Source organism: Phalacrocorax aristotelis, chromosome 2 (genome assembly GCF_949628215.1).
Source record: "Phalacrocorax aristotelis chromosome 2, bGulAri2.1, whole genome shotgun sequence".
Taxonomy (NCBI): domain Eukaryota; kingdom Metazoa; phylum Chordata; class Aves; order Suliformes; family Phalacrocoracidae; genus Phalacrocorax; species Phalacrocorax aristotelis.
The window spans coordinates 115,495,342-115,508,917 of NC_134277.1; the positions used below are offsets into that span (position 1 = coordinate 115,495,342).

A 13,576-nucleotide genomic window follows, 5' to 3' on the forward strand; every position below is an offset into this window, starting at 1 on the left:
GAGATTCCCCGTGGGATTAGAGACTATGAAGCATCGTTTCCCCTGCCTCTCTGCCTGGTTCTTCCCTCTCCATCTGGAATTCTCTTAAGCGTGGAGAGAGGCCTCTGTAAGCTGTTTCTATGAAGCTGGTTACAAATCCATGAGAAGGATCTTCTTGTGCACATTCCCACATGTCAAACTGCAGACACTGTTAACACTTAATCTGAGCAGAGCGCTGCTAAGGGGAAAATGTTATGGTAAGACTGCTCTTTCAGGTCCTGGTGCTGATTCCAACTTTGCACTCCTTTATCGTAAAAAGTAATAAGGAACATGCTTTTAAACACCACCTAAAATAAAAATCATAATGAATAGTGGTAATTCCAGTTTATTCATGATTAATGAACACAAAAACGTGGTTTCTGATGCCAAGGCTCTAGACTGTGGTTGTGAGGCAATTTTTTTCTGAAGGAACATTTATCATCACATTACCTCATCCCAGATGTTACTTAAAGATCGAGAGTTTCACAGTTAAATAAGTAAAGTTTTTTAATATCATCATGTCTGTGTTTTGCAGGCTAGAACATTGAGCATTTGTTTTTGTTTTCTATAACGCTTGTGTTTGTCTCTCAATCAATGTGTCATTTCTGAGGAGGTAGCCTTGAATATGCCATGACTGAATCCTGTTCCAACTAAAGTTTACTGCAATGTAAACACCTCTTATAAAGAATTGTGTTCTCTTTGAAGGAGAAAGAATGAACTTACCACTTAAAAATTCTGCTTATATAGTTGCAGTGCTTTCCCAGCTATGTATTCAATGAATTCAGCACTCTTTGGGTCTAAATTGGGAGGAACTTTAATGGTGAAAGTAGGTGAAGTCAGAATATTCACATCTACCACAGTTTCATTTTTACCAGAAGGATCCCCAGGTGCCACCTAGAAGAGAAGAAATCCGTACTTTAGATGCTATAAACTATTGCATACTTTTAGTTTTGTTTATACCAACTGTGCCTACTGTCTTTAAAGGGGAAATTAAATAGAGGAATGTTTTAGACTTGCCTACTTTCTTTAAATTACTTTCTTCTGAAAAAGACAGTGGGTGTCTGAATTTATGCCAAAGCTTACTGTAGGCGGTAGGAAGAGCTGACATGGCACTGCAAGACCATACTAAAGAGCTGCATGTTAATATTTATACCATGAACTACATCTATAAACAGTTTCTGATCTCCTGATGAAAACTTGTGAGTCGTCCCACTAATTTCCAGACAAAGGTTGTGTGATTGAAGTTATTCATTCCTATGTGTTTTTCTAAACCAGTCTTAGTTCTGTAGCTTTATTTTTCCAGAGCAGATAGCTCAGGCTCAGTTGGGAAAATGTGCTTAAATATTGCCTGTGCCCTTGTTCCTGATTTTGTGATTGTTGGTGGATTGCACAATTATTTCATATAAAGTTTTGTAGTAATAGTAGGACATTGGATTTCTGAGTTGGAAGGGAGAATAGGATTTGTCCCTCGCCCAGGAAAATGGATTGGATATATTCTTGTGTGTGAGATACAGTTAATCATGATGTATTTATTGGAATATTGACAGATGCTGTTAAAGATAGGCAGCTTCCACTGCCATAACCTGCATAACATTTGCTTTATTTGAGCTTTGGGATATATAGGTACAGACATAGACATATAGCTAGATATTCAGTGACCCAATAACGATGTCTTACTGACTGATACAGTGAAATTTATCTGGGAAGGTAATACGAGGCCAGTCAAACCTGCTAGTGTCAATTTACTCTTATCAGACAGTGATTCAGGTTAGCCTGTCAGCCATCCATCAGACTAAAAGGATTTAGAGGAAAATAGTTTCTAATCTCTGGAGTTTTGGCTCATCGGGGGAATATTAAACATACATAAATTGAGGAGTTGCACTCGATGATCCTTGTGGGTCCCTTCCACCTCAGGACACTCTATGATTCTATCATTCTATGAAATGACTAGGAACTTTGTGTTGTAAAAACCAAACATTACCTGTGTACAAACATCCACAATCACCAGAAGTGTAAGTATGAGCAAAGCATAGGTCAAAGACAGCGCTGTGCAATAGTTCCCTTCAGAATATAACCCTTACCTTAACTATATTGAAAATGTTTTCTGGTCCGATGGTCATATTGGATAACTCAGACACCCACCCAAATCTTTCTTTCATCTTGTTCAACAAGTAGGAAGTGTCTTCTGTATGACGCTGAATCACCTGGAGAATCTGATCATACTGCTCCCCCGAGAGATTCACCAGTTTAAAGGCTTCATCAAACTTGATGTGCAGTTCAGGAACATTTGGGCAATCTGTTAGAAAAGACAGCCAGCATGAAGCTTACAGGAAAGTAATGTGTCTTGTACTTCATCTTTTCTAGATGAAGTACAGAAAACTGTAAAAAAGTCTAGCAAGGGGACTTGCTTTGGGTTGGTGTTTAAATATTGCTAAAAATAAAAAGAGTAATTCTTGCTGACCTATTTTGATAGATTTAGTTTAGGTTCATAATAAATAAATGGATTAATTATCCCATTTGCTGTATTACAACGACTTACTGAGTACTTTAAGGTTTATATCATATTTCAGGGCAATAGATTCTCTGCTATGCTACATAAGAACTGGTAGATTTTACATACAGCAACTTCATAATCTCTTTATAAATTATCTTTTAATTGCTTATATTCTATTATCAATCCTTCTAAGTATATAGGTTATTACAAGAAAGTACATAATGTATGTTATTATTCCTGCTGAGCGTTAAGGCCTAATATTTATCTACCAGACATTAGTAGTTAGAAGTTTAACAAGAGCAAGTGCCGGATTTTACACCTGGGGCACGGCAACCCTGGATGTACATACAGGCCGGGGAATGAGAGGCTGGAGAGCAGCTCTGCAGGGAGGGACCTAGGGGTTCTGGTTGACAGCAAGTTGAACATGAGCCAACAGTGTGCCCTGGCAGCCAAGAGGGACAAATGAGTTCTGGGGTGCATCAAGCCCTGCATTGCAGCTGGTCGAGGGAAGGGATTGTCCCGCTCTGCTCTGTGCTGGTGCGGCCTCACCTCAAGTGCTGTGGGCAGTGTTGGGCGCCACAGGACATTAAGGATATAAAGCTACTGGAGAGTGTCCAGAGAAGGGCCACGAAGTTGGTGAAGGGTTTGGAGGGGAAACTGTACGAGGAATGGTTTGTTGAGCCTGAAGCAGAGGAGACTGAGGGCAGACCTCATCACGGTCTACAGCTTCCTCACAAGGGGAGGAGGAAGGGCAGGCGCTGGTCTCTTCTCGCTGGTGACCGATGACAGGACTGGAGGGAATGGCAGGAGGATGTGCCAGGGGAGGTTTATGTTGGGTATTAGGAAAAGGTTCTTCACCCAGAGGGCGGTGGAGCACTGGAACAGGCTCCCCAGGGAGGCAGTCACAGCGCCAAGCCTGACGATATTCAAAAAGCATTCAGACAACACCCTCAGACACATGGTGTGAATTTTGGGGCTGTCCTGTGCAGGGACAGGAGTTGGACTTGATGATCCTTGTGGGTCCCTTCCAACTCCGGACATTCTGTGATTCTAGTATCTGACGAGTATCATCTGCCATGAATTCAGAACTGAAGATTGCTCTCTTTTTCTTTACTAAAATACGAGTGTTAAACAAGACCATTACGTTAAACTTATACAGAAATTACTGTGGAAAAATTTGATTATTCTCTGTCAAATAGGACTGTCAAGGGACACCTTCAGGCTGATAGTACAGTAACCACAGATACAGGTATCTGTAATCCCCAGTTGTATACAAAAAGATATTTTTAGTGAGATGGAAGTGTTTCTCTCTTCTTTTCAAAATGTGCCATTGGATCATTAATAGTTGCCGGACTGGAGATATTCTGAAGACATTTTGTTTTAAGCACATTCAGTGGCTTTTAAGACCTAAATAATTCTGGAAACACAGATGTATCATGCTGCAGTGGGAGTCTTGAGAACAGTTCTAGGTGATGCAGTCTGAATTTTTTCCAGGTGCCCATGGAGAGTGCATGCCAGAGCTTTGCCATCTCCTTCTGTACTGACAAGCAGTCCCTTTTTCGTCCGTCATGTCGGTCCTGTTTGCTGACATGGTTCAACAAAGAGTAATTGCAGGATCTTCAGCACTTGCTCTTCTTGCAAGGAGCTGTATGCTACCTGATGTTACGCCTGGTTGTCTGCAGGAGAAGAAAGTGTCAGGAGTTTGAGCTTCTCCTCACTTCCTGCTCAGCAGTTCTGCACCCAGGCAGGACTGATTACTGCCTGACCTCTTCCTTCTCTGCAGGGAGGCAACTCTAACAAAATATACAGATATTTTGTTATGGAGTGTAGAACTTCTCTTTGGACCTCCAGCAGTATGTTAACAACTGAGTTATACTGACACTCTGTGGAGACAGTGGGGAAAGGTAATTGAAATCATCTGGAATGAGGAATAGTATTTGTATCTGTAGTTACAGTAAAAATTCAGTGACTGAATGTTAATTCCAAAAATATGGGAACAGCACAGTAGACAACGATAGCCTCAAATTCTACAAACCGGTGGTCAATGCATTACAGAAAAAAAATCAGAAAATAGCTATTTACCATGCAAAAGATTGCCTTGACATTTCTGACACCTTTCATGAAACTGTGGGCATCCAGAGGAGTTCTCCCGAAGCTCCCTGCACAGAGGCCTCCAGTGTCCTGACACAATTTTTGAGAACATGCCACTTCTGTCAGGATCTAGAATGAAGTCAAGCTATTTTTAGACTGCCATTAAGCTTAGAGTCCTGATAAATATACATTTGTTACCTACTCTGTGTGCTAGAATATAATTTCTTGCCCTTAATCCAAAATATCTGGTGTAAATCCCTGCCTCCCACCTTAAAAAAAAAAAATGGAATAAAACATGAAAAAGTAGAAGTCAGAAGAAGATACAAATTGTGTTTTCTTTCAAGGAATTCATGGCACTGGTATATTCCCTTATAAAGGCATAGTAATGTCTACTATATACTAATAGCCAAACGATTGCTAATATTATTACAGGTTATGTCTAAACCATGCGAGTTCTGATAAGATCTTTTTGACCCTTAGAAGTCAAGTTGCTTCATAATCACGTACAGCTAGATGAGAGCACAGTACCAAAGCTTATTTCTAAGGTAACGTGGGTCATAATACAGGAAAAATTTAAAAACACTGTTGTAGAATCACTTAACTTTAGATTTCCTCATGACTATATAGTTTAAGTCACCTATATAGGTGACTATATAGGTTATGTCACCTACCACTCAGAGTTACGGCATGTCCTTACTGTGATCTTCTTCTAGGTAGGCACCAGCATGTATTTGAATGATGCTTGGTTTTCTATTTGGATTAGTAAGATGCAAAGGATAAGGCTTATTTTATTCTAAAAGTTGACCAAGGATTGCTTCCTCTGTGGAGAATCATTACCTGAAACAAATGTTATGCCTAGAATTTTTCTGGTCCCTGGAAAACCTGATGGCTGGTCTGTGTTTGACTGGAACACTGCATTGCTGTGGAAGCCTAGAACAGGGCTTGCAGCTGTCTGGCTGAGCTTAATGTCTTTTAACAAGGGCAGGGATATGCCTTGACGTGTCATGGAATGACTCTAATTTTTTAGAATTGGTGACGTGTCAATACGGTATGATATATATCATACCCTGACAAATGCTGAGATCAGACCTGTCAGTCAGCCTTATGAAAACCTGCAACCATCAAGAATTCAGGTGCTCCCGAGGAACTCCTGCAAATGCTTTGAGAATTGATGGGAAAATCACACTGTGTAGGACCCATAAGTCCCCCTGTGACATTTCTTTGAGATTTCTAGGCGATTTGTACGTTTTAATTTAACCGATAAAGTTATCCTTGACCCATGCCTGTTTAACCAAGAAAGCCTCCAGAGCTTCTATAGTGTATCTCACACTAACATACCTCAGACTGAATCATTGACCATAGTTTAGCAATCCCAAAGGGTTTGATGTCATTGACAGTGCAGTTGATTTTCAGTTTCTAACACTTGCCTTTGGCTTGTTCTGGCACATCTCTTCTGTTATCTCTGTATTCATTAAATACTTCAGTAATCACCTCACTGACACCTTCAAACACCGTCTTACTGAAATCAAAAACTATCTGTAAGAAGCCAGGTATACCCCAGCCTTTCTGTGAGCCGTTGTTTCTGGTGGTGTCCTCAGGTAAAGCTGGCATGCTGGGGGACTCATTCAGGTCCAGATCAGACAGAAAATAAGTCTGAAAAGACTGATCAAATTCTTTTTGCATCTGCTTGAAAAAAATTAAACTTCTGTCAAATATTGAGCCCATGTCTGATAATAGTTGGCTAAATAAGTCTTCCATTTTTACTAGCTGGGAATCCTCTTTCTCAGGCTTTTCATTAAACTGGATGTCTTTTCCTTGATCCTCATGAAAGGTAAAAATGAGTGGAGGTATTTTCCTCAAAAAATCTTCAACCTGTGTATAAGAAGGAGATAGATCAGCTGCCAGACAAGTTATCAGTTTTTCTCTTTCAAATACCCATGGAAGCAATGTTTTCTTAACAACTGCAAATACAGCGTAGTCTCCGAAGTAACTTAAGACACTAGATTCTAAAGAGTGGAAGTACATTCAGGCTAAATCATTAGCTGCAAATCAGATCGGGAGTAAAAGGGTTGCCAGTTGGCCTTTAATCTGTGGAGGCTCAAAGTTAGTATCAGCATTTTGGGTTTCTTCCAACAAACCATTTGGACATTATCTTGGAAACATTTCTGTGGTACTTATGTGCAGTGTAGGGAACTGAAGGCGATTGTTCTCGCTGTGATCTGTAAACACCCTACCCTCTCTCACCAATGGCCAAGGCCTCACATGCTTGTGCAAACTGAAACCCATTAAAATCAATGAAGCAGTGTCCCTGAGTCCATGGTTTGATGATGGAAGAGACTGAGTGTCAACTGCTTTGTGGAGTTCCCAGTCCCTGGGTCTCAGCCACTGGTTCCCTGCTCCATGCTTTAACACACTACCTTTGCCTGAGCAGATGCAATGTTTTGTGGAGCTACACTTCATGGCATTAGAAAACTGGTAAGGGTTAAGAAACACCCAGCTGAACACATACACGTACACATACACATACACCTACTTTTTTAAAAAAAAAATCAGATCAGCTGCTTAACCTGACTGCTAGTGCAACTCAGAGGGAAGGTGAATTGTGAAATGGCACTGCCAGAACAGCCTAAGCCAGTATTGCCCCTGCTGCCTGTGTGTCATCAGCCACAGCTATCATCTTTGTCCTCTTTTAGAAGATTATTTAGGTCACAACATATTTCTTACTTTGAATGCTTCAAATAAACCATATAGCTCACTGAGGAAGTTATCAAGAGGGTCAAAGACAGTGACAGTGCAGTATACAACCTTTGCTGCAATAATTTCAACCTGACATCCACAGACTCTTGAAAGTCCAAGAGATACATTGGAGGTATCCATGAGAGGTATCTGAAAAGCTAAAAGTATCACCAATAGTCTTAGATCTAATATCTTCCACATTTTACCTGCATAATTTTAAGAGAATGTTAAACACCTTTGCTCTAAAGCTTGTCACTTCTGAAACACACCACATTTAATTTTTAAGTTACTGTATTTTTCAGTGCCCGGGGATGTGAAAGCTAGGTAATCTGGTAATTGTGCAGTTTTGGCTGTTAAGCTGCATTTAAAGCATATGCCCAAATAAAAAATGTGATTATAATTTTGTTCAATCTTGAAATAATACTGTGCCAGCCAGGAAAGCATATTTTCTTTCTGGTAGAATTAGGGGAGTCTCCTTTGCTGACAGTTTTCTTTGTTAAAAAAAATTTAACATTTTAAAGCTATTCTGTTACTTAAAGTGTAGAGTTAAAATAAAATAAGCATGGGAAAGCATGATGTTATATAAGTAGGAGATTTTTTTTTTTTCTTCCATGAAAAACACTTAACTCTCAGAAGTATTTCCCAGATACAAAATTTCTTCCTACCTTTCTTCTAAATGTTGGCAAACCATGTTTGCAGGTTGTGTAATATCTCATGCAGGTACTTTGTAAACAAGATTCACATTCATCCCATAAATTTTTCAAGGATACTTGACATTGTCTTTCTTCTTCTTCTAATCTTTCCTTTACTTCATCCATAAGTCGCAAGGCTTGCTAAGTAAAAAATAAAGATTCAGTTGAGGGCAATTTTCAGATTAATATTCTAAATATTTATCCCAGTGTTGATCACTCATTTTGGCTATTTATGGTTCCTTGTTTTTTCCTAATCCCTAACTGTTAGGGTAGGTTGTTTTCTCAGCTGCAGTCACCTAAGGAGGGAACTGAAAATTGAAAATCTTTTCCTTATAGGGTTTTTCTGATGTCATTCTCTCAGAGGGTGCACCATACAAACCCAAACAGATCTCTACAGTCTACCTGGTTGTGAAAAAACCACACATCTTTCTGTGCAAGAAGCATTCAGCCTCTCACAAGGTTATGTGCTTAATTCATATAATTTTTTCTCCACATCATATCTGCAGTGTTCATCTGTTCCACAAATAGGCTTTTTTTGTTGCTTTACTCTGTTCTTTAAAGGACTGATATTTCATGAAGCTAGGTCCTTGCCATGCATAAATTCTTTCTCTAATGCAGAAATATGTATAAGTATAGCATTTTCTCTGTTTTGGGATTATACTTGGGAGTCTCTGTGGCGCAATTGGTTAGCGCGTTCGGCTGTTAACCGAAAGGCTGGTGGTTCAAGCCCACCCAGGGACGGGTTCCCCTTTCCCCGCTGGAATTAGATGGTCCCTTCCAACCCAAACTGTTCTATGGTTCGAATCAAAAGATTGTAGTGAGAGGGTCTCTTCCTGTTCTTGTGGAAGGGTGAGGCACTCATTGCATACTGAAGGGAAATGCTGCTTCTTTTTACTGGATCATTCTTCATCCGGTAGAGCACAAAGCTGAGCAGATAAGAAGTAGCATTTTAGAATAGAATTGGCAATGGAAAGACAGAAGAGTTCTTCCTATTCAAGTAGATTGCACTTCATTAATTTCTTCCTGCAAGTACAAGATATTTATAGTTTTCCAAACAATGTCCCAATTTGTTCCTAAGTATGACAGAAACCTTTTAATTGGTCTTACTCCTTTTTCACAGCACCTCAGTAAGGAAGAGGCTCACAGAAAAGAAAACTTCTGTGAGAATGAGCTTGGTGGAGACAGCAACTGTGGTCTTCATAGTTTATGTTTATTTTCTGATCTTTCTAATACATTTATTCTATGTTTTATGAACTCTCGCTGTGGATGTAAGTTCTGTGTAAATGAAGTCATCCAGTAAAAGCTAACAACAGTGTAGATGATGGGAGTGTACTGGTGTTCCTAAAGATGTTAGAAAGCTATCAGGTACTTTTTGGCTTGCTAATACAAATAGTTTAAACTTCAACTTCAAGGAACACAACAGTTAGGATCTTTCTATTTTTTAAAAATATACAGTACTCTCTATTTCTCATGATCATCTGAGCCCATGGCTCTGAGCCTGGTCATTGCAGTAGGACATTGGAAATTCCCATGATCTAATGTACTTTCTCTAGAGCACATTATCATTTGATGCTTTGATATTTTGCTGAACGTCTGAAGTTTGCAAAGCAAGCTGGGAAACATCTTGTGGCCTGAGGTTTGTAGAGACATGCAGGGCAGAGCTGCTGGGCCTTCCGCACAAAACACCTTTATACAGTTGATTGCAGTTGCCTTGGTGTGAATTCAGTGAAGTGGGATAAGTATGATACTTTATTCAACATATTGCTGTTGCAGCAGCTCTGGCTTCTGGATGTTACAAAACTCAGGTTCTCTCTCCAAAGTAATGTTTGAGTCGACATACAGCATTTAATGTCTCCTTTTACTGCAGAACTTCTGTATCTCTACATGGTGGTCACCATCAGCTTGACTATGCCTAGGCTGCTGCTGGTTCCCTCCCACCTGCAGAATTAAATGAGAGAGCTAAAATCTCTAGGAAAGTTGTGTCAGATAACATGTTTTACCTTGTAACCGGGATGGGCTGAGAGAAGGTAACTTGCTAACTAGTGGTAACTCAGCTGTATTTTTTCTAGTGCTTACTCTTTCAGTTTCATATTAGAAATAGCTTAGACATTCAGCCACAGGGAAAAATTAACGGTATGCCACTCAGTTAGAAAGCTGTATTTCTGAGGAAAGATGGAAACACTTAATCTCTAGCTTTCAAAAGAACCGCGCAATCTGGGAGAGGCACCAGTGACGCAGGCAGTGCTCTTGTTCAGTGCTTTATTCCAGCGCAGTCTGAAAGCTTCCCTCAGGGCTGAAGCCTCAGCCTGCCAGGGTCCTGCCAGCAGGCAAGCTCTTTCTTAAGCCATTGGCAAATATAAACTAATATTTTAACTTCTTCTGAAATGGGAACATCCAGGTTCCTGACAGGCTAGTAAAGGATGTCTTTTGGCCCAACTCCTGCTTCCAGGAGACAGGCAGTGAGAAACCGCTATAGAGGTGCCATGAGAGTTTTCTTCCACTACCGAGAGAAAGGGGCAGAAGCAGATCTCATGTCAATCGTGTGGCCACATAAAGAGATGTATGCTGCTCAGAGTGAACATACAATGATTTACATTCTTCACAGAAAAGGGGAGACACCAAGGGATCCCTTCTGGATTGCTTATTGGCCTGAGCACAATGGCATGCCGTACTACTTCTAGGAGGCAGGCTAAATCCATGTACAGCCTGCCTCATCTTTGATTAAAAATAGCCACAACTTAACAAAAATACGAACAAAAAAACCCCCCAGATATGCTTCATTTACCTGTTTTTCTTCACTGCTCTTCTTCAAGGTTTTCATCAGATCTACATGCTTATCTTCATTTCTTTCCATCATAATTTTCATCTGCTTAATACCAATCAAAGCTTTCTTTACCTCTTCATCTACATACTTCTCTCCAACTTCAGATAATACTAAAAAAAGCCAAGTTATACAGTGACTTAGTCAGATTTTAACACTATCACAAATTGTCGTACACTGATGATGAAGGAGAATGAAACAGATTTATTTTTCCCTACAGTTACAGAGCCAAATCTTGAGATAGTGAATGCTGAATAACACAGAGCCAAGCAATTTCCATCACATAAGAATCTGGCTCAGAGCCTTTGCCAGTGGTCAGCTGTGTGTAACTCAAGCTATATACCGGGCCGTCCCACTGCTGATCACTGAATCCCAGAAGGCTGGAAGGCACCTCTGGAGATCACTGAGTCCAACCACTCTGCTTAAAGCAGGGTCAACTAGAGCAGGTTGCTCAGGACCTCATCCTGGGTTTTAGATATCTCCAAGGATTACTCATCAGTTTTCTAATGACATAACCTATATATTTTTGATCTGAAAGCAGCCTGTGACAGCTTCCTTTTACATTATGAAAACGTAGATTACAGGTGCCTTCAGCCTGTTTTCATAAAAATACAATCTCTAGACTTCCTGTGAAGTAATGACAATAGAGTTTTGATAAAAGCCTGGGTTGGCCCACACATTGAACCTTGAAGCTCTGCATGATTGCCTAACCTTTATCTGTATTTGTTCCCTTTGCAGAAATACCCTTAATATCACTGGAACTGTACAAAACAAGTAAAGAACGCATCACCCTGAGACTGCCAAAAGCACATGTCCATAATTTCTTCCATTATATCTTTCTTCCCCTCCCCTAACTTTTTGTTTGTTACAGAAATATTATTAATATAGACTGAAGCAAAGGAATATTTAATGGCCGATCCTCTTGGGATTCCAATCCACAAAATAAAGCCATGCTTAAAGGTGAGTATATGCAGAATAGCTGCTTTTTTCTCAGTTAAGTAATTTTATTTCAATTATTTGTAATAACCATTTTTTCCAGCATAGTATATAATTGTAGAACAAACATTTTAAAAGATTATTTAAACAAATAAAAGAATTCAAAATCTGTTAATTGAATTTTGGGTTCAATTTATATTCTAATGATCTATGAGGGACCAAATAACCCATAAAAATGCTGTTAAATACTTTTTTGTAAGGGGATGCTTATCTCTTAATTCCTTTACTTTCTCATCCTGGTTGTTCTTATCTCCCCATTGTGTGTGTGTGGTTGCATGTAGTCAGCTATATGATGGTTTGTAAGCTCCACACATGAAAGTAGATCCTCTTGATGCCAGTGAGTGTGGAAGTCAAAATGCACCAGGAGACGAGCCCTGGGCTCAGGGGCTTCCAGCACAGCCCTGGTAAGTAAAGCATACATACGCTTCAGGTTTTCCCGGAGATTCATTTCCTCCTGCCTTGTTGGTGCACACTGATGACCATTCAGCCATAGCACGTATATTATAAATAACCAAGAAGACTTCATGTTCTTTCTGTTAAAGAAGCAGGTTAGTGCAGTTAAACGTAGACATCTTCATGATGCTCAGATGCCTAGGTGTAATGTTTACTAAGTATTATACAAGTTCCCATTAATTTTGACTTTAACTATGGTTTCTGAGATTTATAACATGCACCTAAATGCTAATGTTAGTGAAAATACATGAGTAGGAAGCCTGACCTCATTTGTAATTATCTATTCAGGCGAACTGGATGAATTCCACTGAGTTTGCACAGTGGTATAACAGAATCAGGACGTATATATATATAAAAAACCGAAAGCTTATGCAGCTCAGTCTGTCCCTTTTCTATCTTGTGAAACATGCTAATTACTGATCTCACACTATGTTCTTAGTTCATATTATAAATGCATCCATGCTAAACATTATTGCCAAATTTAAAAATGGAAATTTCTAGAATGTTGCTCCCTTCCTTGTCTCCAAACATGCAATTCCTTTCATTGTCCTTCAAGATAATACTTAATATAGCAGATGCAATAATAGGTGTGCCAAAAAATCAGCAATTAGATCAGTTTTGTAAACAAACACATCAGCCATTGAAAGAAATTCTTACAAAATCAGGGAAAGAAATGGCATTTGCTTTATTTCCCTCCCAAGAACAGTTAGAGGAGAAAGGTTCATTTTTTAGAAACCATGCAACTACACTTTAAAGTTCTCATCTGATTAAGTGAACACAGTATTTAAGTGCCTTCTTGTTAGCTAGTATAGCCCTCTTGGAGATGCAGTTATCTGCTGCAAGTGCATATGTAAATTAAGAGCCTGGATTTATTTATACCCTGGATTTACTTCTATAGTTACTTGCATATTGTACCTTTACATTTATAGCAAAAGACCAATTGACTTTGAAAAGAAATACAAAACCATTACCACAGAAAAGTAAGAAAAACCCAATATATTTACCATCAATACTGAAACACCTCCTCTGCAAAATTTCTCCCTGCGTCAGGAAGGGGTCGGGCCGTGTTCTGATCTAATTGCTGGGAGTGTCAGGGATTTTGCCATGTTCTACTTATCTGATGAGAAGGTACTTAATCCTATTAACGGGACGTTTTGTCATTAGGCTGGAGGATTTTGCGTGTATGGGACTTCATGCTCATCTCTGTGGGCAAAACCGCTAGGGGGAGCGTTAGGCAGAATCGCATAATTTAATTTAATTTGGATCTGCTATTTT

General features: G+C 39.5%; 1 protein-coding gene and 1 non-coding gene across 3 annotated transcripts; one reads left to right on the forward strand and one right to left on the reverse strand.

Moving 5' to 3' along the window:
- Window positions 1–744: 744 nt before the first annotated feature.
- CLUL1 (clusterin like 1) lies at window positions 745–12,374 on the reverse strand. 2 transcript variants are annotated; one of them, XM_075086163.1, is made up of 7 exons: window positions 12,272–12,374; window positions 10,817–10,965; window positions 8,005–8,172; window positions 6,031–6,475; window positions 4,595–4,732; window positions 2,100–2,314; window positions 745–912 (listed from the first exon to the last, which is right to left on the reverse strand). In XM_075086163.1, the coding sequence occupies exons 1-7, from the start codon at window positions 12,372–12,374 to the stop codon at window positions 745–747; spliced, it is 1,386 nt and encodes a 461-aa protein (XP_074942264.1). The 2 variants fall into 2 exon arrangements, with proteins under 2 accessions (XP_074942264.1, XP_074942263.1); XM_075086162.1 differs by having other exon boundaries at window positions 6,025–6,475.
- On the forward strand, window positions 8,699–8,772 carry TRNAN-GUU (transfer RNA asparagine (anticodon GUU)). Its single transcript has one exon. It is a non-coding gene; the product is annotated as a tRNA-Asn (tRNA).
- Window positions 12,375–13,576: the final 1,202 nt, after the last annotated feature.